General features: G+C 40.6%; 1 protein-coding gene and 1 long non-coding RNA gene across 2 annotated transcripts in view; one reads left to right on the plus strand and one right to left on the minus strand.

Annotated features, from left to right (window-relative positions):
- Positions 1-4,431: 4,431 nt before the first annotated feature.
- The window catches only part of xkr6b (XK, Kell blood group complex subunit-related family, member 6b), a 71,671-nt gene continuing 49,987 nt past the window's right edge, over positions 4,432-26,115 (minus strand). The window contains exons 2-3 of the mRNA XM_085431703.1: positions 7,591-7,787; positions 4,432-6,838 (exon numbers count right to left, since the gene is read on the minus strand). Of these exons, the coding sequence (XP_085287829.1) occupies positions 5,868-6,838; positions 7,591-7,787 (1,168 nt within the window). The 3' untranslated portion in view covers positions 4,432-5,867. The remainder of the gene's footprint in view (positions 6,839-7,590; positions 7,788-26,115) is intronic.
- Positions 11,420-16,360, plus strand: LOC146691747 (uncharacterized). Its single transcript, XR_014915092.1, has 3 exons — positions 11,420-11,481; positions 13,834-13,873; positions 16,149-16,360. It is a non-coding gene; the product is annotated as an uncharacterized LOC146691747 (long non-coding RNA).

Genomic DNA, 26,115 nt, shown 5'->3' on the forward strand with positions numbered 1-26,115 from the left:
TGGACATCAGTTTTGCTTCTTTTGTTTTTTTTTAAAGAATGGGGATTCCATGAAACAATTTACTTACATTTTATATTTAACAACAACAAAGAAATCATTCCTTATATGTACTCAATCACAACATGGGTCGTACGGGTCCACTTTCATAAACATGCTACATTTGTAGCAATTTTTGAGTACTAACATTGTGCCAACTTTTGGAATACCCCGGATATACCATATAGCCTACGGAGTATCCTGATAGATTTGTGAAATACACCAACAAGCTAACACAACCTATAAATTGATTGAATATAAACAAAGCAATATTTCCCAACACCTTTGATAACGATTCCAAAAAATCAGCAGCAATTAATATGACAACCATAGTCGCTTCGTTGGAATATCAAATCCATTTTCAAACAAAATATTACAGCCAATTCTACAATAACAACAAAATTAGATACACACAGATTAAGGACATATAGATGACAGGAATTTACAACACAGCAATCACGTTCTATATATATATATATTTTACCCAAATTCCATTAGCAGAAGTACATTTGTGCTCCTGTGTATTTGCTAAAAAGATGCATTTTGTCATCTGCCATTTTCATTCTGTCCGAAAAGAAAAAATCCTAGTGCAGACTGAATTATAGTAAAACAAAAACGTACCGTATGCGGAACCCAGTAGAATAAATCTTATATGAGCAGTAGAGTAACTATTGGGTTTTTTTGTTTTTTTTTGTGCAGACTGGGAAATCAAAATGGCACCACTGAGAGCTGAGTTCTGCTGTAAACTGTGTGGATTTGAGGTGCTGGCTGTAGAGCATTTTGAGATTGCACGTTTGTGGTATGCAGGATCTCTCAGTCAACTGGAAGGCTAAAGCCAAAGAGTGGACTCTTAGTCCACAGCGGTAGCACCTTTTTAAATGTATTTATTCAGCACCAGGTTATGAACAAAAACGTAAAGAAGGAATAAAAGTTTAAAAAAAAAAAAAAAAAAGAAAACAAAAATGCACCGTTTTTTAACATCTGAACATTCTGCCCCTGTGGTCAAACGGATGGTCATGACACAAAGGTATAGACTCGAACCAGGTCAAACACTACAATGGCCTGTTGCTACACATTAATGCAAAAATCAGAGGGTTTCTTGTGCAGTCGAGAGCACTTGCATGCTAAATGCTGAGGGTCACCTCACGATGAGTCATAAAGGCATGCTGGGAGGTGGTAGAAAATCCAGAAAATGAGGTTATTCAAAAGAGAAGCAGTGATTGGGCCTGTTTCGTGATCATTCCACAGTAAGAAGACGTAACAACTGATTTTTTGCGCTTTTTGTCGTCAGTTTCTTCCATGTTGTATTCTAAACGCAGGCATTTTTGTTTTGGCTAGAGGACGTATTGTTCACACAAGACACAGAAAACGACACAGAAAGTTTACGCCTTAGCACTACAAATCATTCATAACTGCAAGACAGAAGAAGATGTAAAGGCATAGACGAAAGTACAAAAACAATCATTGGCCAAATCTTTCGGTAACTTGGCTGGTTATCTGCGACCGTGACTCTCCATCAAACACTTCAGAACTAACGCTTTTAAACGGACTATTAACTGTTATATTGTTACTCGCCGAATCAGCTGGGGTTGGCGTCATACTCGAAAAGATGAGGAACCCTGGGTTCAAGTACAGAAGATGTTCAGTATTGCCGTACTTTTTCTCCTATGTCTTTGACATAACCAATTACTGGGTTTCACACAATACCCATCACTTGATTCTGTCACACAGTAAAGTCCAGATGTAACACCATAATGAGGAAACAGCGCAGTCCTCGAGATGACATCTTAGATGAAACTGTAAGACTAAATAGCACTGTCAACGGAGGTGTTAGCTCACAGAATTGAGAACCTGGCTTGATCTGGTTTAGGGTGGGAAAGGGGTCACAGACAGGAAGAATATTGTTTGGTGTTATCATCTTGGTGGGTGTGCTGGCACATGAAACAAGTAAAGAAAGACATTGGCATTTGTTTGCGGACCTGGCTGCCATGGCTGGTTCGAAGCACCCAAAGTAACAAGGCACAACAAGGACTGAGAAGAGCAAGCTTTGCTGTTCAAATCCTCTTGCTGTGTTTTGTGGCTCTCGGACGATGTGGTGTTTGGAAGGTAACCTAACAGAAACTGTCCTGTGCGAGGGATTTCTCTGTGACCTTGTTTATGGTATAAAGTGTGGCAGCCTGAATGCTACACGAAATAGTATACTTCCTACTCCCGCTTAAACCTGTGTGTAGCTTAGCTCTTGAAACCCGTGTATAATTTAAAGAACACAAGAAAAATACATAAAACGTAAAATCCGCTTATTATCTGGCTTCTAGCTAATCATTGTTACTAGTTACAGATTGCGAGAAAGTGGTGATTGCTCTGTAGAAATATTTAAAATATACTGCATGTTCTATAAAAATCCAGAATTGTACATATAGACTCTTTGTAATTACTTTAACTGTCATTACTAGGGATGCACCAACGTAATGAACACTGGTATCAGTAGCAACTAATATCGGCATATCTGCAAAAAGAATTATCTTTACCAGTTGGAGTGGTCAATATTCACCTGTTCTGTGATGACTAAGTGAAAATAAATTGTAAGTATAGATATCTTTGACTCTCTGGCGTAAAAGTGATAATAAATAACAACAACATGGAAAACATTGGTATCGGCATTAACGATCAGTGCATCCCTAGCCATTATTATGCTTATTTTAATGACACGGTTACGCAGGCGTAAATATTCTGCGTCACGTGTCAAGCACCACTAAATGAAATGCAGCCCAGTTGTACATAATCTTGTTTTTGAATCTATACAATACTGTCATTCCACACACAACCACACATGCACACAAAAATGAATGAGTCACAGTGTATTTGCACCTGATTTGGACATGTGTCCACTTCTGGAAAAGGTCAGCAGTGTTTAGAAAGGATGCACTATATGCCAGGCAGCCAACTACCACAAAAAACTGCCCCTACGCCCGTTAATCACAATGAATAATCATTCCCACGAAGGAAATGAATAAATAAAAATGTGCAAACCATAATTTAGTGGTACAGTCCCAGCCGAGGAGTCGTCTAGGATGCAGTATGTTAAGGAAAAAAAATGGAGACCCTTGAGGACATGCCTGGAGATGAGAACTGCATTGAGACACCCCTGAGTCAGCTGGTTCAGTGGTCTTGTTTTTTTGGTCCTGAGGAACCCCTGTATTGGCTGTTTTAAGTGTTTTTTTAATTGTTTTTTAGATTTTTTTTAGTTTAACAATACTTATTATTCATTATTTACTTATTAATGAACTATTAACATGGCTGTTCATTCACTACAACATAGAGGAACTATACTCTGGCTACTGTGGTAAACAGTGAACAAGTTGGTTATTTGCATACACATGTATATCTATACATATGGTGTGTCGGATGTTTGCTCCAGCCTAGCTGACCCAACAGCTCTCAATTACTCAGGGCTGAACATCGCTTTTACGCTGAAGGGTAGCAGACCCTGGATGTTGAAGCTCTTGGTCATGGCAGTGTACCTCATTGCATGTTCTCATGTCAGGATCTCAGTTTGTTTCAGCCTCAACTACGCTGTTCAGTTACCAGAGAGTGTGAGAGTGTTTTCACGGGAGCGCACCAAGGCCCAGCACCGCAGAGACGGGGAAGAGGGCGAAGCAGCAACCGAGGATGGAGCCGAACAATCGGCAGGAGAACAGAATCGTGGGAAAGGGCTGAGGACACACACATGCACCCAGAACCGTTCAAGCATACTTGATAACACTTCAGCACACGCCGGGCCAAACATTCACCTTTTCACACGATCATTCAAGGAATCATACGTAACTTCAATCAGGCCCTTTGCCACGATCTGCCCTCGTGTTCTTTTCCAACCCTGGCAAAAACCCTCTTTCACCTTTAGCCCTGAGTCACATGGTGTCTGCCTTTTACAGTACGATGTTAGCAGGCACGTGAGGCCACAGCAAAGCAGAAAGCCAGTGAGCCAGGGGGAAAAGGAATCTCTGTGTTGCGTAGAGCTCTTGGGCATCCCTTGTTGGGTGCATTTGTACTAATGCCTCATACTAAAGTCATGCCAAACACTACAATGTAAAAAACACACATTATATACGTATTCAGATGAGTCATCGAGTAAATAGATACAATTGAAGTATGAAAAGCATTCTTTTTTTTTTTCTCATGAATTGTAGCCCTCTCTAGAAATGTTAGTCGAGCTCCTTTGACTTCGAAGGATCACTGCGTTCACTTCTTCAAGTGAATTCAGTGTCTTCCCTTGGGTATCGGTTTTGGAGAGCTCCTGCAGATTCAGCAGGAGATGTATTTAAGTGTATAATTGCTGTACAGCAGGCCTTTAGATGGCACACGTTTCGCACAGACTCATTCAACTGGTTCAGGGCAGAATAAATTGGAAAGACAGTACTGTAAGATACGATTTGGCTTTGTTTCAACTGCGATATAGCAGGTGTCAGCACAGTTGCCCTGTACACCCATATAAGAGCATCATCTCTTTTAGGGCACACTGATGTTGAGGAGAATATACCTTTAAACATGGCGATGTTAAAAAAGTGTGTGTGGCAAAATATAAAGCTATGTCAGTAACTATCAATGTGGACACAAATATGCACTGAAGTATAATAGCACAGAAATATCTTCTCAGACCTCTTTTTTCCCCCCAATAACCTATTACAGGGCTTTGCAGCCAATAAGTGTGTATTACCTAAACCATTTTTTTTAAATATAAAAACAACATAGGGAGGTTGAAAAAGGATTCAAAAGGGAATGGTGGAGGATTCCTTGAAGGCTGTCTCTGCACTTTGCTCCTTCAGTCTTTGTTAAACACCTCTAATCTTTTTTGTGTTTGGAATGTTTTTCATATGATTTTCTACTTCCTCACAAATTTAGAAAACGTTGTGCTCATTTCTACTACAGTCCCTTCATTGTGTTTTGTTATCTCAAGTGCTGTCACAACCATATGGAGAAAAAAATACAATTATAAGTTAAGGCATGCTGTTGGAGCTTGCCTCCACTGGAGGGCAGTCTGTACTATAAAAATGGATTGTGTGGGTAAAACTGATTGAAGGTCAGTGTGCTTTTTTTTTTTCTTCCACGCAGGCTGTAGTTTTGATTTGAAATTTGTAACAAAAGTGGCATAGCTGGGACGCTCTTGTGCCATATAAGCTTGCCGAAGGGAGATATATTCAGAACTGTGTCTTTTGGAAAAATTTGTGATTGTGTGCATTGTTAGAATTTACAGAATCATTAAAGGAATTTTAGGCTGAGGACTTCGTAAACATTATCATATAGTTCAATGAGTTACATAAAGAATGGTGGTAAATGTGGGCATATGCAAAGACCTGCCCCCTCTCCTCCATCATTCCCAGCAGGCTTTGCGCAAGTCCCGGGGACATACAGTATGCCCTTCACAAGTATTCACAGGTTCAATCACCAATACAGTATAATGCATTAAACACATTTCATAATGAAACATTCATATGTTATCTACACTCTCATACATAATCCCCCTCTATCAGTGCAGAGGGATTTGTTTATATCACATAACATATTTTAGGTTCATAATTTTCTCTCTGTACTGTATGTTTATTTCCAAAAATAAATCATGACTGTGTGTTTAGACTGTCTTAACAGATTTCCGGTTGACAAAACACACATCTCCTGCAGGAAATTGAGTGACCACAGATGAGAGAAGGAAAGAGTCGAAATGCGGGATGGAAAGAGATCATATCTGGAGAGAAGGAAAGGGGAGAAGTGAAAGAAAATAAGAGCATGTTTATCATATTGTGGATGAGGGGATGACAGAGCTGTGGGAGAAGCCTTCAGAGGGAGGATTCATACTGCAGGAGTTCATAAAGAAGTGGACCGTCCCTGTACCTGATGCCCACCGCATTAGGGCTGACATACTGAAGCACATTTATGGTCCTGCGCAGGCGCCGATCCACAAAGTGCGCATCCCAGGCTGGGTAACGTTTTCTGGGCATGTCTATCTTGATGAGTGGACCCTCAGGTCGGATGGGCCTACCAGCTGCATCCACAGGCTCTGTGGACCTCACCTGGAAAACTGGAAGGCAGGTGTCTGTGGCTGTTTCGTCTGAGTCCACATGTTCCCCTGCCAGACCCCGTGTTGGAGTGGCCTGGGAGCCACGGGGCCCTGGTGTGGGAGCCATTGGCTCAGCTTCAGGGGGTAACGGAAGGCCCCACAACAGCTCAGCACAGCAGGAGCTGGCCAGCACCCTCAGTCGGGGGCCCATGGGGTGTAGGACCCCGTAGTAGAGAACCATACAGGCCACACCTGAGGCAAAGCACAGGAAGACGCCGCAGAGGGCAAAAGAGGCATAGGCGTCAGTGGTGGCTGGGTCGCGATACGCATACCAAAGGGAGCTGAGGATGGCATTTTCTAACAGTACTACTGTGTAATAGGCCACCATTCTGTACCGTGTCCGGCCCTCTCGTACATTGAACCAACAGAAGACATAGACCACGGCCACCACCATGTTGAACAGTACCTCCTCCCACTTGGACATGCAGAAATCAGTGCCGCCATGGATGACCCAGAAAGCCATGGCACACCAATGGAGCACCACAAAAATGCCAAAGTAGATGTGGAAAACAGAGGCAAAGAGGGCAAAGGAGAGCACCCGTGAAGAGATGGTAAAAAGGCGCCAGAACAGATGCACCAGGGCACCTCTGTAACTCATGCTCTTCTTGTCGTCACGTGAATCACGCAGAAGCTTGTGGTAAGAAGCTAGCACCCATGCCAGGGACAGGAGGGAGGACACGGCAGAAAGACCTAGAGAAAATGAAAGGAGAGAGGAAACAAAAGCAGAGGAAAGCTAAGAATTAAAAAGATACTGACACCTACCGACAGATGGTTCTAAAAACATCCGAGAGAAGTTTCCAGTTTCATCTTTAAGCATGAATCATAACCTGAAGATTTATGGTTTTATCCTGGACTTGCTGCTGTTCCTAGCAAACAGTATGTTTTATTACATCCAAAGCAATCCATCACATTTTTTCAAAGGCATATTATTACCAGGATGATCCCACGTCATCCAGTCAACACAGTCTCCGTTTAGTGCACCAATTCAGTTTCCTTAAGACATATAATTGTACAGACAGCAGATATGTCGGAGCAGTAACCTGCTGCATGAAAAATGATAGAGTATTATCTGCAGAGCAGAAACATACTGCCTCTCTGCAAATGTATTGATGGCGTTTCTAAAGACACCCCAGCGGTTATGATTGAATTGCCTTCCTTGGGGAACTGTATTCCAAGAGAAAACTAGAATTGCAAAAGAGGTTTCAGTAACAAGAGTGGTGAGTGTTGGAAACCTGATACAAGTGGTGAAGACTGCTGGTAACACTAAATAAGCTGATATGTGAACTCCACAAAAAATGGACTGTCGCTTGGAGATTATGGAGGCATGTGACGACCTCGGTACGTGTTTGATGCATTACACACAAAAAAAGAAAATGTCTTGAACTGTCAGCAAAATATCAGAATCAAATGTTCCTCATGCACAGCCTTAGAGAAGCCCTTACACTGCAGCCACTCAGTCTTGTTGCTCTGGATCATGATGCAGAGCTGCAGCACCAGCTGAGGGGCGCTTTCTAAGAAAGTCTCCAGCAGCCGCAATATGTTGACATCGGCATACTCGTACATCATAGCCCAGTAAAAACGCCGCTGGTTCTCCTTCTGCCGGTGGCTTTGAATGCCGAGGTACATCGTGCGGATGTATCTGCAGAGAGAGAGAGAGAGAGACAGAGAGAGAGGTGGAGGAGGTGAAGAATTAGACAGTTCCAGCGTTCAAGTCTTTTACGGTTTACACAATAATAAATACTTTACATTATTTATGCAAAACAGGCAAAAATGTAAGTATGAAATCACTTTTTTTGTCAACACTAGAGGGCATTCTTAGCAGCACTAAAAAAGGGAAACATATCTACATGCTTTACCAGCAATATATTGATGAGTTCTGTGCCTCAAGCTAACTTTTGCTAGTCTTTCTCAGAGCAGTGCGCTGTAGAGTTAAAACTGATAAAACAGAAAAAAAGAAGGAAAATAACCATGGTAACCTATCCTAACAGTCTAAGAAATTCATTGCTTATTTTATTAGGCACAACTGTTAAATCTAATACACCACAATCCAATACAACATTAATACAACTTTATGAAGTTCCTTCAATTTCAGTTTTTGTAGATATGATAGTTTGTTTTTTATTATTGAGGTCATATTGGGTTTATATTTATATTACACAGAGAATATGTTAATGGGGTGGACCCAATATCACAAACACATTTAAAGATAATGCAGGTAAGAACCGCTCGCTGTGATCTAATAATGAACAAAGTAACATTATCACTTTTTGACAATTACAGCAAAAAATAGAATCACAGGTGCATCTAAATACATTTTTGGGTGACTATGCTGTATATCCAACTGTGTAATCACATAATCAGCTCTTAATGTGGAAAATTCGATTTTCAGATTGCTAACAGATTAAGTAGACTTTAATGGTTCAAATATTTAATGGATCTTGCAAAACCTTGTGAATTTTCAGTGATAAAATTGTGATAAAACAAATAATCGAACAAAAAGAATGATTTGTAGCATAGATGGAGCCCTGTCTAAAGCAGAAAAACACACCACTAGTATGATCGCATTGAAAACGCATGATCATCTCTCTGGCCTTCAATGGTGCGGTGATCGAACTTGTTATGAAAGTAGGACAGGATAGTAAGCAAGGCAATAATAATAATAATTCTATGTCTGCACATGACTCATATTGTCAGCTGGTGCAGTGGCTACTTTCATGACTGAAGGGGTTTCATAATAGTGAAGTGACTCTGATGAAGCCGGAGAATTAGGTAATGCAGCTGAGATGTGGAAGGTAACTGAATCTCACTTCTGGTGCAATCATACCATGCCACGTTCAAATTATAATGAGATTTCAGAAAGTTTTCCAAGTTCAGCCTTGTATGAGCTCACTGACATCCCTACTGTGGTCAGGAACGTCTCACAACATGCTTAAAAATCCTCTGTGGAAATATCAATCCACCCAACAGAACAAAAAAAATGTAAAACAACAAAATCAAAGCAGGGCTGTTTCTTCTTTCTAGAAAAAACTGTTATCATAAATGACTTTGACAGTTATAGTGGTTTATAGTTATCTTAACAGTCACTTCCTCTATTGCATATTGGGTGGTAGCTGCAGGGTCTATCTGCCTGAGCTGGCAGAGTGGCCAGATAAATCCAGCACTTGATGTGAAGGCAGTCAACCGAGGACAATAGTGTAGCAAGGACAGAAATAGACTAGACAGTAGCACTCCCCCAAACAAACAGAGAACCAAAGGATCTAAATGTAGCTCCTAAAAGTGAGACCCAAATTCACTGCAGCGTAACAAACACAACCAGAAAATGCTTATGAGTGGTTTTCAGCATAATTAGCTTTTGCATTTGGGTACTGGGTAAGAGATTGCTGTTTAATTTGAAATGCGGCTGAGAACAGTGCACTGTAAAGAATGCGTTTGTCAAATAGAGTCTGACTGATTTTGGTCACTGTTTTGAAGGCGATTCCTCCTTACCATAAAACTCCAATTAAGAGACAAGACTTTCAGTTAAATGTGAGAACACTTAATATACATATGGTACATAATTACTTGTGCTCAAGCTATAATTGATGACCTCTATATATGCTTTGTTTCCCCGAAATGACAATATGATTATCCTCCAGCATAAGGATCTGTGTAGCAAAATGAGGGTGTAGATACACAACTTTATATCTCAGGATAGGGGTCTTTGGCCCATCAAATGTAGCAATGTAGCAATATTTTAACATTCCTTTAGTAAAACCTGACTTCTTAGTGGACGTCTTGACTCGCTCTTTCACTACATGACACAGTTTCCATTTTTTTTTTCAGGTCTTGCTGTTTTAACACAGCATAATCACTGTCTTACTGTAGGCCATCCCAAATTGTGCTGCAATTGTATGGCCAGTACTTTGTTATATTACCTTATTCCACTTTATAAATCTGACATATGTACATGACATTAGACAGCTAATAATGCTACACTATTTAATCTGCAAAGAGGAGATAAGGAGGAGTTCAGTATGCATATTATGCATATTAAAACCAGTGTATGAGAAATGTATGAGAAACATTAAAAATGTCTGCTTTTTCTGCTATTTTTGGTCTTTTAAAAATGAAAATATTAGGAATATTTAATTATATTTTGTAATTTATACCCCAATAAACAAAACTTTTAATGATATATTAATGATGCATTTTCACTTTGGCTAAAACATAACTGACAGCGCAGGACAGAAAATCTTAATCTGCAGACTTTAGACACTAGCTGTATAATGAGGTACATGTTCATGGTTCAACAGTAGGTTTCTATAGGTAGCTCATACTGTCATTAGCAGAATTGAAAATGTGGTTGATAAATAGAATAAAAATGGCATAAAACATACATAACCATGAAATACGCATACAGTATAAAGTTTTTGAACTTACTGTAATAGATCTGTTCTGTTCTTAAAGTTGTTATATAAAGCCCTTCCATGCAGTGGGATTGCATGGAGTAATGGAGTAAAGCAGAGCTAGATCTGGCTTGGCAAGGAAATTAGGAGCACAGGGATGAAGGTTTTTCTCAGGACAGTGGATAAGAGGAACAACAGAGGGGCAAAATGGGCAAGTTTTTTGGCATCAATAGCTCTGGGCTGCAAGAGGCACCATTATATTCAGAGGTAAAGGCTGGCATTCCGTGACATTTTCTGTGAGACTGGTAAATGTCAGATGGAACAAGTCAACCCCACTCCCTCACTAATGACATGCCACAGAGACCTACACAGGCCCTTTGTCTCCATCCCCCAGTTTCCATTAGCCTGTGTTCCATAGATACGTCTCACTAGTTTGTAGTGCCACCATCAGAAACAGTAATCTTCATGGCCTTCATAGCTTGTGCACTTAAAAAAATCTAGAAATGAGCAGCTGTGGTTAGCCACAGCAGTGTTTTAGCTAAATGCTACTGCCAGCATGCTAACATGAGTGAAATAATGCTAGCAGGCTGATGCTAAACAGGGTCACCATCACAATTTAGCATTGGCACTTTAATACTAGTGGCACTAGTCATTAAGGTTGTGGTTTTCCTTTTTTCTGTGAGACATATTGTGGCACCACAGTGGTGCAGTGATTAACACTATCAGCAAGACTCCGCTGGAGCCTCCCTGTGTTGGGTTTACTTGTCTGCGTGGGTTCTCTCCAGGTGACCTGGCTTCCTCCTACAGTCCAAAGACATGCATATTATGTTAACTAGCGATTCTAAATGGACAATATGTTTGAGTGCTTGTCTGTCTCTCTGTTTTAGCCCTGCAATGGACTGCCAACCGTCCACTGTGTACCCCACATCTTGCACTGTGAGAGCTTGGGTAAGTTCCTGGCTAAAAATGGAGGTCAAAACTCCAGTCCCTGAGAAACAGCTTAATTACGCATGCTAGTTGAGCTTCAGTTTTTGAAAAATGACCAAAACTGAGGAAAATCTGGGTCAACAAAACAAAACATGTCAAAGAAAATATTTAATAAAAAGGTTAAAAAAAAAAAAAGTATGACACATTTTAATGCCCAAGGACAACAGTTGACAGGTGACAAAGTACAGGTAGAAATAATCACTTAGAGCAGACACTCACAGGGGTGAGAAAACAAAGCAAAATTGGAAGCAAAAATGTTAAAAGAAAGTGATTATCTAACTAAACTAAGTGACAATAAAAATTAAAGATTGGACCTATAAAAAGCCACAGACAGGATGTGTAGGAAACAAAGAAATGGAAGAAAAACTACAATAATGGGACAGGAACTAAAAAGAAACTAAATGACAATATTTTAGCCCTTAATTTATTTTTAGACTGCTTCAGCACGTCTAAGGACACAAAACTAAACCACATCTGTCATTTACTCTCGTCTGCTGTTTTCGTTTCTCAGAATAAACTCATACTGCCTCGGATTCAGCAAAAAAACTTGTAGAGTTAAACACTTTGGGTTTCAGGGCTGTCATAAAAATCCAAGCTCACTTCATCATGTATCCAACACACACACACACACACAAACACATAGCACGTTCCCTTCCTACAATCTCACACACATCCTGCGATTGTGATGCATACTGTTAACACTCCCACTGTGCCTTTTCAGATGTAGTAACACACAAACGTCTTCTGAGAAAAAAGCGTGCGCATACACACAAAGATGGATACATGATTGCGCACACGTACTTGTCAGCACGGTAGGTAATAGGGGGGGATTTCCTTTCTTTTTCCAGGCACATTTGTCAGACGGATCTATCTCTGCCCCTCTCTCCTCGTCCCCTTCCCTTCCTGACCCTCTCTCCACTTACGCTGGGGTACTCCTCGAGTCCCTGATGCGTTTTCCTCTCCCCTCCTTTCCCTTTTAGGTCCATAGCTCCTCTACAGGGCTCCTCATGAATTATTTGTGGTGAGATCATAGCGATCACTCATGGCTCGTTAGGCAGCGTACGCATGGCCTAACAGCTCAATGCGAAGCCGGGGTCATGTTCCAAGACCAGCTGTCTGCTATTGCTGTCAGAGTGCAGGCAGCCATTAAAAGCTCCCATCACCATGGCACGTTGCACCCATGTATACAATCACAACCACGAGGTCTTTCTACCTTTTAAATATACTAACCAAACCAAGACGGGAGCGCTAAAGGACAAATCCAGACACTGAACTGTATTATTTGTATGACATCTTGAGATCAGAGCATGAGCTGCTGTAAGAGATGGGTGGAATGACAAACCCACACCATGTGGAAGACTTGGCTGCGTTTTTCCTCCTTCTCCTCCAAAGTCATTGACCACTGAGTCATCCAACCACCCTTACACTAATCTCTCGAGAGTGCGGTTAAAAGGATCACACACAAACACACACGCACCTTGCCAGCATCTGTCTTCTCAGTCATGCTCGTGGGAAGGCTCAGCAGCTCAGGCTGTATTCATATCTTGTCATAGGCTGATTCATAAGACAATCACAAGCAGCATGAAGCAGAGCTCATGCATCAGCTGAAACAGGTGGGATTCTTGCAGAACACTAAGCACAGGGGACATGTAACATACGCAAAGTCTGTGGGTATATAAAAAAGTGTGTGTGTGTGTGTGCGTGTGTGTGTGCATGTGTGTGTGTGTGTCTAAAGTGGAGGCAATGCCAGCTGCAATGAGTCACACCCTGAGTCACTCCATGGGGCCACACATCGACTCTCAATGAGGCTTAAACCTCCTTTATCAGAGAGTTTTACACCTCTATTCCTCTTGCTTAATATCTTTACTTTTTATGCCTTTATCTCTTTTCAGAACACTTATACACTTTCTTCTGGGATGGGATTAAGTTTTCTTCTGTTCTAGGCAAAGTGGTTATAACACGTACTACTTCTTCCAGCACCAGCCTTCATGAATTTAACTGTAGAAAACGTCCCATTGCGAGTCCATACTTTCACAATATTACCACAACCTTGAAAATTCAGTGTATGTTGAGACCTGTTATAACAACCTCAGTAAAACTCTCAAATAGCACTTGCAACAATTATTTAATAATTAATCTATTAATTAGCCGACTGACAGAAAATGAACAAAGCCTAATCACTGTACTGACCAATTATTATTAGATAAAAATGGTCTTTAAAAAAACAACAACAACAAAAAGAAAAAGATGCCAGACATTGCAGTTTTTTGAAAGGAAGATTTACTGATTTTTTTTTCTCTTTTTCCATTTCAGGCTTGCAGAAGGTGCTGGAGGTAATCCCAGCTGTTATAGGGTGAGAGGCACTGTACACCCTGGTACACCCAGGTCACCAGCCTGTCACACCACTACTACAGAGAGACAGACAGCCACTGTCACTCACATTCACACCTACAGCCAACTTAGAATCACCAATTAACCTGAAAGTACCTGCAGAGAACCCACACAGGCAGAGAGAGAACATGCAAAGAAAGAAAGGTCCACATAGATTCAAAGCCCTTAAACAAACAAAGAAACAAAAAACAAGGGGGCTTTAGACTAAAACTTGGTTTTGGATGATGGTGATGTTGTTTACTGTTAGATAAAAAAGTACTATAACATCCATCCATCCATCCATCCATCCATCCATCTTCTTCCGCTTTATCCGGGGCCGGGACACGGGGGCAGCAGCCTAAGCAGAGAAGCCCAGATCTGCCTCTCCCCAGCCACCTCCTCTAGCTTATCCGGGGGAACACCAAGGTGTTCCCAGGCCAGCCGGGAGATATAATCTCTCCAGCGTGTCCTGGGTCTGCCCCGGGGCCTCCTCCCATTGGGACATGCCCGGAACACCTCACCCAGGAGGCGCCCAGGAGGCATCCTTGTCAGATGCCCGAATCACCTCAGCTGGCTCCTTTCGATGAACTATAACATAACAATTTATTTTTTTGTTCAGTTTATCTCTTTCAGCTTGTACATCCTTCTGGCCTTTCTAACTTTACTGGACAACCTTTCCTATCATACAGAAAACTGAATATTGTAACTGATGACTCAAAGGCACACTCAGACTTTCACAGAATTTTCTCGTGTGTGTGTTTGTATATGTATGTGTGTGCAAAAAAAATTGTGGGCCTCATTATGAACACATATACCAACACTAACTCCAGAAAAATAGTTTTGGGAATGCACAAAGTGATGTAACACACACACAATCTCTTCTTTACCACAGTCGCATACCGTATGTGAGCACAGGGATGGATGCTTCTGTCTTGCACAACATCTCACGGAGATGTCAGCAGGGGCAACAAACAGATAGCTGTCTATGTATGATTGGCTACATAGCATTAGCATTACTTCTAGTCAAGCATCAGAAGTAATGCTTGACTTCTGAAGGAAAACATTATGCTTTCACTCTACCAGTTAGGTCAGTACGGGTCTGCTCGTTGCTCAAGGACATTTAAGGAGGCTGTCTTCTGAATCAGTCAGTTTTCTTTTTCTTTTTGCCCTTTCCAGTCAATGGAAGTGTCACAACTCTGGCAGGAGCTTAACAGTGATGTCAGTGTTGTGTTATTCATCAGTTACCAATTTGTAGCATGCCAGTGAAAACTGTTACAGCAAACATCTCTTCCAGTCAACATTTTAGCTTCCAGTAGGGAAAAAAGAAAAGGGGTCAAAATGTTGTTGTTTTTTAAATGTTAACATTTCCAGCACTTATAGGATTTTTGCACTTTCCAGAAACACTTTGTGGTTCAGTGCGGCTCAACTTTACAGCATACACTGATCCTATATCAGATATGTATTTATCCTCCTTAGGGTGAAGAATAGCCCTGGATGAAAAGCTGGTAGAGTTGAGTAGAGATGAGTCCCACAAGCGAGTCAGATACACTTACATACAAACACACACCGATGTGTGACCAGTGTCTTCGGGTGATTCTGACACTGAGAGGTGCTGGAATTTTGAATGGAGACCAGGTTGACATGATGCAAGCTGAAAGCGACGGGGAGCGGCAGGCTGAGATGCGAGACGCTTTGTCAACTCTGCTCCGGCTTGTCAGTTCTTAGAGTTTCTAATGGTTAACCAGCTCTGACGTTTCGACTAAATGTTATCGCTGTAATTGTAACACGTCTCACACACACACAATGTTTCATGTGGTCCGTTTGTGATTTACGAGGAATTTCTTTGATTTTTGAATTCATTTTGTTGGATCAAAACTGGCTTTAGTTGTCTGAGTTTAGTCATGAAACTGAAGACAAAAACAGCGGATGCTCACAACAAATCATTCTTACTGTTTTTTCAGTCCAGTGAGAGCAAATGTTCAGCATCCAGCAATTGGCCACCACCATCATATCTGTCATTCATTATTACAAGTATTGAAACCTGGCAATAAATTCTCAACAAACTTTACGTGACGGCTACATAAAGTCCAGTTCCAGCAGTAATATAATCAGTTTGAGCTCTTTGTCTTTGTATCTGGATTAATTAGCCAACAAAATATTTAACAATACAGTTACTTGTTGTAAATTACAGAAGGTTTGTGTTTTACAATTATGGCATGTAGCCTCACGGTTAACTCTGGGTTTTCTATACTGCACAGGTAGCTCACTTTTTAATGAGATGCATCGCCATGGTAACTAATGCTACAAACCTAGTTCCAGATTAGAGGTCAGCACTAAATCACCACCTACTGACCAATAAGTGCTCAAGAAAATACCATTACCATTCATCCATGGATACCATACCATCCATTCCTGGATCATCCCTTGGACCTCTGGGCGTGAAGTTTTTAAATAGCGACTTATGTCTTTGTCTTTCCCTGATAACCATCAGTAATAAATATATATACTTTTCCTATTAGCTCCAAACTATTTTACAACAATATTATTGTTCTATAAACATTAAACAGGACATGTACACTGTACTTGTTGAGCTTATATCATATTTGCACACAAACATATGATAACACAAACATGAATATTCACAAAAGTGTATATTTGAATACAGTTTTTATATTTAATCTTTACTTTTAGACTGTTAAACACTAATGAGTGAGCAGCTGAGAGAATAAAAAGTAAAATAAATTAAAATTATTTAATCATTATAATTTCTAAATATTTACTATATATTATAATTAATCAGATTTTCATTTGTGTTAATGACAGTCTTTTAAATGAGAAAGTCAGTATTTTTGCTTAGGTTTTAGTCCTAGATTCTAGGACTACATTAAAGACATAGGATGTAAGTTTCCAGTTTCTAGTTAGCTTGTTAGCATTCATGTAGCTAATGACTCCAGCTCATTAACCTGCCCTTGTTCTGTAATAAATTGGTATTGCTATAAAAACCCAAACTGAAACTTAGCACCCTCAAAACTATTAATGAAAATGTATTATATTGTGGTTCTTTACTTGTTTTCCAGTTGTGAGTCCAAAATAAAAAAAATCTGCATCTTCTGGTCCTCTTAGTAAGACGTAAGTTCTATTTTGTCATGATGCCATCTGACAACTGAGGAAGCCTAAGGTGATGTACCAGAGATATACATAAAATAAATAAATAAAAAATTGGTCAGATAAGCATATTATCTACTGCAGCTCAAGTTTAGTCCGTTAACTTTATAATTTATATGTTTTAATCAACCTAATGAGCAAGCAATTCTGCACATCATAAACACTAATTGTTACGTTTAACCATCAGAGCTTTGCTATTTTTTGGTGGTACCTTTGTGCCATTTTGCGTAGGTTTGGAGGGGGCATGCAGCTAATGCTAAGGTTGACGTGGATTTTGCTATGCAGAGGTCAACCGAACATCACAAATGGGAGACGCATGGAAAAACATCGAAGATAAAAACATATAGCCTAAAGGTACAGATGGTTGCTGCACTGAATGTTTTTATTTGTTTCTAACAATGGAAGATAAACCTACTCAGTCTCATTTCAGCTCTTTCCACATTATAGACTATGTGCACGTTAGCATATGCTACTTCCGGTGCGGAAACTCATGTGGGGAGCTTTTTTTCCGGTGTCCTATTCGCGCCCTGTTTACGGTCCAAAACAAGTTAAGCAAATGAATGAATCAAGCGGCAATTCACATTTCTATAGATGTCTCGGGCATTTACCCAATATATCTGTAAATGATGTTCATCGACTTGTCGATATTTTCCCCCGTGCCTCAGAGCAAAAGAGAAAAGGGATTCAAATGTTATATTTCTCAGTATCTGTAAACAGCGGTCCCTCGTTTATTGCGGGTGTTATGTTCTAAAAATAACCAGCGATAGGTGAAATCAAGTAGCCAATTTTATTTTTTGACGGTGCAAAACGTTTCGTGGACATCGTGGACATACAGCACTGCATTTCAGAGTCACACTGCTAGCGATCGATGCAGCAATTCTGTACTGTATAGTGTACAGGAGAGACGTCACGGAAGAGATCGTCTGCAGCAATCAGGACGCAGGACACAATGTGATGTAAAAAAAAAAAAAGCATGCAAACTTGCACTAAAAAATCCACGAAACAGCGAGGTGAAAGGTGAACCGCGTTATAGCGAGGGACCGCTGTAATTTTGAAGGTAAGTCACAACATACGCTTCATAAATACTAATGTACAGAAACCAGCAATCGTTCATTTTTTGTGTGGCTTTTTTTCACGGTTTGTTAACATGCTGTGTAGGTGTGTACTTGACTAGCTGATATCGACATAACGGGGAAACATCTGGTTTGACTATTCTTCACCTGTAGTTTGAATGCTGAACATTTGCTTGTTTAAATCATAATAACTGTCACTATACAGAGATGTGCTTCTGAATGTGGACGATGTGTCTTCTGCATGCAGTGATACAGTTCTGCTTGTGTTGAGTGATGTAAACAACTGATCGATCTAAACTCTTTAAACGTCAAAACTGATCATTAGATTTTTTATGACACAACATTGGCGAGTGTTCCCACCTTCTCCTCTTTGTAACTTAACGCGATCTTTCCGTTTTCGAGTTTTGGACATGATTTTGGAGTATATCTTCGCAGTAGTGATTGACCGCAAAGTAAAGCTACCGGAAATGTACAACCCCACATCCGGTCTCAAACCAGGAAGTTAGCATTTTCTCGTGCACAGGGTCCATAAGTTCGCCATTCTCCCTGGCTTTGCCGATGGATCAACAACACCACAAGAATGTCCCACAAACCACCTGTTTGTGACACTGCCCCCTGGTGACAATAAAAAGCAAAAACATGTAAATGTTCAACCAATTAAGAACTTCTTGGCTTAATATAATAGCTCCCCCTTCTGATAATGCAACGTCTGCATGAATGTCCATTTCATGCTTTGGAGAGGCAAAGCATGAAACAGACAAGGTGGACTGGCATGTCTATTACACATTTTGACGTGACACTGGATTGAAATGTTGGTCCGTACAGCTGTTTGTAGGTGACCACTATAAAACCACATTGGATCCTTTAGTAGTAGAGTGATTTACCAGATATAGTTTACAAGGTGAAAAATCTTCTTTCTGTTGTCTCTTAGGCATCCTCCACAACAGAAATAGAGGTAGTTAGCATTGCTCAGATGTAACCCAGCACAGACTTCTATTAGAAACACAGAAGTACAGTTGTTACATGGTGACAGTATCGCGGGTGTACGAATAAATTCATCATATGCCACATGATAAGATATGAATGTTTCACCAGCCCTCCCCCTTCTATCTTTCCCATACTGTCTTAGATGTCTACATTACTTTCTGTGCTAAAAGTTAGACACCATCTGAAATATGAAACCAGGGGATGCTTGGTTTATTCTAGCTTTAAGAACTGGCTGCAAATCTTCTAAACAAACACTAAAATGTGAAGAAAAATCTTTCTTACAACGTTAAACCCTTGGAACAAAACCAACTTTGCGCTGACTTTAATCATGTATATTAGCGTTCCCCTCTGCTATACACATTCTCTTTTCCTTTCTGTGCAGCCAGTCATTTGTCACCATTAGCAACAGTCCTCAGGTACCCCAACCCAATAAGCTGTGATCATGTGACATGGTGCAGCCACTTAGATTAAAGGAAAGCAGAGAGAAGGGGGTAAAATAAGAAACAAGACAAAGGGTTATAAGGTGACCATGTTTGGCAGACGAGGAGGCGAAAAAGGAGCAATAGGAGAGATAAGAGGAGGAAAGGTAAGAGAAGAGAAAGAGATTTGGTCACCTTGCCTTCAGGATGGATGCCAGCCAGAGATTCAGAGTGATAATTTGAGGTCAGTAATGGACGAAAGCATGACAAGGATAAGGATGTGCAGATTCAGCTACTGATTGCTTCAGCATCCATCAACAGCACCGGGGCTCTTCAGCATTCAGATGGTTGATCAAATGAAAGGAAGGCTTAATTAAATCAATTAGTTAATTCAATCAAAACTACATATTTCAGCTTTAAAAATTATCCAATGCAGATTAGAAAAAGACTAAAAGCGTACAACAAATGTGCATCCTTGAAGCAGCGTGAAGTGCCAAATCTAGAAGTTCTATAATTTATCCATAATTCCTCAGAAACATGGTGATAATCGGTCCAAAAGCTGCCACACAAGCTGTTAAAAGATAAATAAAGAAATAGACATGAATGCTCACTATTAATTAGTGAATCATTGGGATTTTTTTTCCAGTACTGCCTTAAAATAGCAACAAATACAAAATTTTGCATTTTTACCCCTAGCAAAACCATTTAGCTCATCCATAGTTGCTTTTTCATTTGTTTTTGACCTCTTAAAGATGAAAGCGTGAGCTGCAGGGATATTTCAGAAAGACCTCAAACTCATTACAAATTGCAGCTGATATCACAGCTCTTCATGTCAAAGGTCCTGTTGAATTTTAAAATAAGGCGCACACACACTCACACGTGTTGCTATATGAGATCCACATCAACTGATGACAATTTTGATGTTAGGAGCTTAAATAGTAGGACAGGGAGTTCTTTGAGTACAGTAGTTTGTTACTCTGTATCATTTTCCTACCTCAAACTGCCTTTTTAGTGGGAAGCACCCTGACAGCTTAAAGCGAAATCCCGCTTTACTCTCCCTTTCCCGCGGTCTGTATTTCAGTCTCCTCGCCCCTCCTGCACTGTTCTTGTGGCTGATCTACAACTAGAGGACAAGCGAGATTATGTACGGATTAAGAAGAAAGGCCTGTCCCACTTGCTTTTCAGGGACCCAAAAAAGGCCCATGTGGAGGCTGGCTTTCATTCAGCACCTGTGCCTCTGACACTTGAAGTTCACGTGTATTGCTCTTAAGACTATAATTAGCAGGGCTGGCTTATGGTGTTTAAATGCTTCCTTGACTTACTGACTGATTGAGAGTTCCCCATGTAAATCTACCAGTACTATCCCATACTCAAGAAATAGACTTCACAGCAGTTTTTAAAAAAAAATTATTAAATTTTTTTTTTTATTATTATTCTGGGCTTGCTTGCAGTTTAGGTGGCATTTTGCATTTTTCGAGCCCCAAAGATAATGCAAGAATGAAGGCGAGAGTCAAGTCAGCATGCAAAGAGGAAAAGAGGGGTGGACACGGGGGCTGAGGCCGTGGAGATAACACCGAGCGAATGGAAAGAGAGCGGCCAAGAGGAAGGGAGAGGATAGAGAGAAGTGACAGTGTGATGTAGTGACAGAGGAAGTGCAAGAAGGCGAGCAGCAGCCAAAGTGGCAAGACAAAGACACAAGGAAAAGCTACATGAGGTAGAAAAGAACCTGGGGAGTGAGAGGACAGTGAGAGGAGAGGAGTGAGAGAGAATGAGACCCAGGAGGTAAACTAATCACTGAGCACGCAATGCAATTTTCTGGCTCTGTGCCTCCACCCCGTCATACTCCTCCCTCCTTTGCACTCCCTCCCACCATGCACCCCCCCCCCCCCCCCCCCCTCATCTCGGGGGCTCTTTTTACTATTCCGCTCACACACGCTGTCTCTCGCTCCTCTATCTATCAGGCTGTACCATTTCACTGTCCCCCCTCCCCTCTCTCTTCTGTAGTACCGCTCTGTAATTCCCTTTGGCTCCCAAAAATGGATTGATCCACTCTGGCCATCAGCATTTCAAAAAATATGCTGTGGATGAAGGAAGAGGGGCTTCTAATGGAGCGACTTGGGTGATTCTGTATCATGTTTAAATGGCAAAATGTATTATTTAGTGCTAAATAAGGTTTGGGGGGTTTTTAGGTGAGGGCTGTTTTCTTCTTTCTGTGATACGGCTTGTTTGTGATAAATCGAGTGATTGTGGAAAATACAACAACAGGAGAAGGGAAAAAAATGATGTAAAACAGCATCTGTGCATGTGTGTGCGTAGAGTGTGTTTTCCCCCAGGCGAAGGAATTTAGGAAACGTTTGATATCGCAGCAGTAAAGGTTTAAAGTGTCTCGAGTCTCTCTCCCGAGAGCGGCGGCGGGCGGCTGCCTGCCTCACTGTTTTGCAGCGCCTTGATGATGATGATAGATGTTCACTCCAGACATGCAAATACAGCAGGCAGCTCCATAGAACCGCGCACATGCTCCCACTCACAAACACACACACACGCACACAGGCACACACATACCAGCTCATATGAATGCTTAACTATAATCAAGTCATCCATTTATATATTAATCTTCCATTTATGTGGAAATAACCCAGAGAAAATGCAGAAAGCTCCCGCTCACAGCAGTCTCAAACCTGCCTTTTTTTCAAAGTCGCGCGGGATGAAAAGCAATATTAGTCATATAACGTGTTAATTTGAGAGATAGGAATGCTTTCTCAAGGAGAAAGGTGTAAATGTGTGAGGAAAGAGCAACTCATTATTGACATGCACTATGTCACCTCATTCATCACAAATGAAACTGCTCTCACACTGCTGAGGCACACAGGGACACACAGCCATACAGGTATAATGTTTATCATAACGCAACAAAATGTAGACATTGTCTGTTTCGCAGACAAATGCACAAAAAAACGCGTTCATATTCAGACAAATTCAACTTCAACTTCGGCACAGATCCGCATATCCTTCCCTGAAACATGTAATTAAACCCTTAAAAAGCCACCTAAATACTTGCACAGCTACCATCCTTACTTTCAAGCAATAAAAAGCCCAAACGTACACACACAGACACAGTAACACACGTTCACACGCGATCAGATTTTTACACCAGGCTTCACACCATCACACAGCGCCACTATGGGAAAGCCCTGAGCCCCATTGCTAACCTGAGGGGATCTGGTGACACAAAGCATATGTGTTAGCCTCAACTGCTACTCTGTGACAGGCCCATTGAGTATAACTTGTTGTGACAGATCAAAATATCTGCCTTGCAGGTGCAGGGAAAAAGACAGACAGACAGAGAGAGAGAAAGTGAAAGAGAAAGCATATTACATTGTCATCAAAACAAAAAAGGTGTTTTAGTCATACTGGAGCGCTTTCAGGTTACCAGTAGGTACTATTGCAGTTGGGCACAGCAGACTGCGATGCAAATAGCTACTGACAATGAGGAAAAAATTAAAAGTCATCACAGTTCCCACAGAGCTGCAGTGGGGAAAAAAAATCTCTCCTGCCTTTTGCAGCATTTTCTCCCCTCATAAACAGCTTCCTCCCATCACCCAAAATGTTTCTAACACAATATGATATAAATCCTCTGAGACAGTGGACTAGATTCATGGTGTCAGCTTTTCCAGCTCTTAAAAACGCTTGCACACAAACACACACAGGGAGGCAGTCATAACACGCATGTACAGCTGAGATTGGGAACTCCTGGGTGCCTTTGCATTTCTGGGCTATTGGGGGATGTAGATGGATGATAGGAGGAAAAAGATGTGTGTGTGTGGTGGGGGGGATGGGCCAAAATCGATAGTGGTATCCTGAGAACCCATCCTTTCCTCAATGAATCTATGCAGGGGAGAGTGGATGCTGACAGGACAAAGCCACCTCCAGACACTAGAGCGAGGCCTCATCCCCATCTAAGGTTCTTTTCATCAGTGCACTGGAGTTACTGATTGGCCGTTTGAGGAGATGCAAACATCCCTTGCAGTCAATAAAAGCAGTGTCTGTGATTGCAGCTGTATCTGCTTGTCTCTGCCTCAGAGCTAAAAAGGGCTGAGATGTGCGATAAGACACACACACTGTGATGAAAATCGTGCACAAATAGTGAAGCTTCGCCGATGCGTTGATGATATGACAAGAATGATCTGTGTGTGTTTTTTTTAATTGGGTACAGTAGCTTGATAACAGTGGTTTAACTTCACCGGGATATAAAAAACAAATTCTGACAAGTAAAATGTTTGGACATTTGTAGAATAAAACATGCAACACAGCTGTGAGCTGGTTGACTATCAAGGTGTGTTTGAGTTGGAGCCGAGTATTCTGTACACTGCTCGACCTTTTATTCGAGGTTTCATTTTACAACGGATGTTTAATAAACCTATAAACACCACCTTGAAAAAGATCATTATTCAAATTACACCGGTAACATGGCATCTGTGTAAGTGAAGGTCAATGAGTTTTTGCAGATTTTTTGGTCGCAACCTTGAAAGATTGTTGAAGTATTTACAGTTGGATCCATAATTATTTGGACAGAGAAGACCTTTTTCTAATGTTGGTTCTGCACATTACCACAAGGAATTTTAAATGAACAATTGAGACGCAGTTGACGTGCAGACTTTCAGTTTTAATTCAGTGGGTTGAACAAAAACATTGTGTAAAAACGTGAGGAACTGAGCACTTTTAACACAATCCCTTCATTTCAGGGGCCCAAACGTAATTGGACAAACTTAATAACTGAAAAAAAGAAAACATTCATTTCTAATACTTGATTGAAAAACCTTTGCAGGCAATGACAGCCTGAAGTCTTAGACTCGTGGACATCACCAGATGCTGGGTTTCCTCCTTTTTAATGCTCTTCCAGATCTTTAGTGCAGCAGCTTTCAGTTGCTGTTTGATTGGGGCCTTTCTGTCCAAAGCTGAGTGCACCAGAGCTTTCTTTGTTTCTGAGGATTTAGATTTTGCCACTCCTAATAATGTAGCAATTTCTTAGATGGGTTTTTAACAGATTAAGGATGGCTTGTTTCACCTGCAGAAGTCAATTGTCCAATTAATTTTGGTCCCTTTAAGAAGAGGGTGGCACAGGTTAAGGAGCTGAAACTCCTAAATCTTTCATCCAATTTGAATGTGAATACCCTTAAATGAAAGTTGAGAGTCTACACATTATGTCAGTTATTTCCAGTAATTGCAATATGTTTCAGTAAACAGGTGAAACAAACCCAAAACTTGTGTCAGTGTCCAAATATATAAACATAACTGTAAGCTCTGCTATTTGTCAATACTTCGCTTAAACTGGGATTAATTTTTTTTTTTTTTTTGCTGTTATAATTATTCTGTTTATCAGCATTCATTCAAAGCCATGCTTTTGTCAGACTATGACCTGTGGCATACCACAGGGGTCTATTTTGGGCCCTATCCTCTTTTCAGTATACATTCCCGTAATAGGAATCAAACTGCGCACTGTCAGGAAGCTTATTTCCGAAGTATTAGTTCATATCTCGGTTCTCTGGGTTCATAGTGTAACATCCGGGAAAAACGTTTGTTATATTTTTTCATTCTGCTATGAAATTAGATTTGGAGATGAAATTTGTTGTCAAAGCTAGATAATTCAATTAAAACTTTTAGCTAAAGTTAAATAGTTTCTTTCTTTTAATGACCCTGAGAAGGTGATCCATGCTTTCATCACTGTAATTCTTTGTATGCCAGATTGGGAAAGGCACTGTTATCGTGATTTCAGTTAGCAAAATCTGCTGCTGTTAGACTCCTGACTGCTAAATGACAACATGAACACTGGCCACCTGCGCGGTTTAGAATTCATTTTAAAATCATTTTGTTCACCTATAAATACTATAATAAAGTATTTCTCAGAGATCCTTCAGTTTTATATTCCTTGTTGAATGCTTAGGTCAGCTGAGCAGGAGCAGTTTGTCATTCCTAACACCAGCTGCTGGTTTGTACAGCAGTTCAAAAACTCTGGAACAGCCTCCCTCTGCAGATCAGACAGTCTGTTTCACTAACAGTTTTCAAATCATAACTCTTCTCTGTAGCCTCTTCATTTTCATTAAAATTTTCAACTGTGTCACCCTTTGAGCAGTGCAGGCTGCTGTTTTTGATTATTTATAATCATGCTTTTAATTATGTTCTCTTATTGTTTTGTAATTTCATCTTTACAATTGTTTTATTGATTGTTGTGCAGCCCTATGGTTAATGTTTGCTGTGCTTAAATGTGCTACTATATATAAATGAACATAACCTGTGTACATACATACTGTATATATATATATATATGTGTGTGTGTGTGTGTGTGTGTGTGTGTGTGTGTGTGTGTGTGTGTGTAGTATATATAGTGCATGTAAAAAATCTACGTTTGCTTGGTTTTGTCAACGCCACCCACACATATACTCTCTCTAACATCACAAATGACACTGCCTAGATATGAAATCTATTTCCAGTACACATGTATGATTAATACATCCGGTGTAATTAGTAGCTCTAATCATGTCATGTTTGCTGCCCACAGCTGGCTGTGCATCGGATTATTTCCT

The sequence above is a fragment of the Copadichromis virginalis genome, linkage group LG15 (assembly GCF_057382275.1).
Source record: "Copadichromis virginalis isolate Kocher_CV1m ecotype Utaka linkage group LG15, C_Virginalis_male_GT1.1, whole genome shotgun sequence".
Lineage (NCBI taxonomy): Eukaryota > Metazoa > Chordata > Actinopteri > Cichliformes > Cichlidae > Copadichromis > Copadichromis virginalis.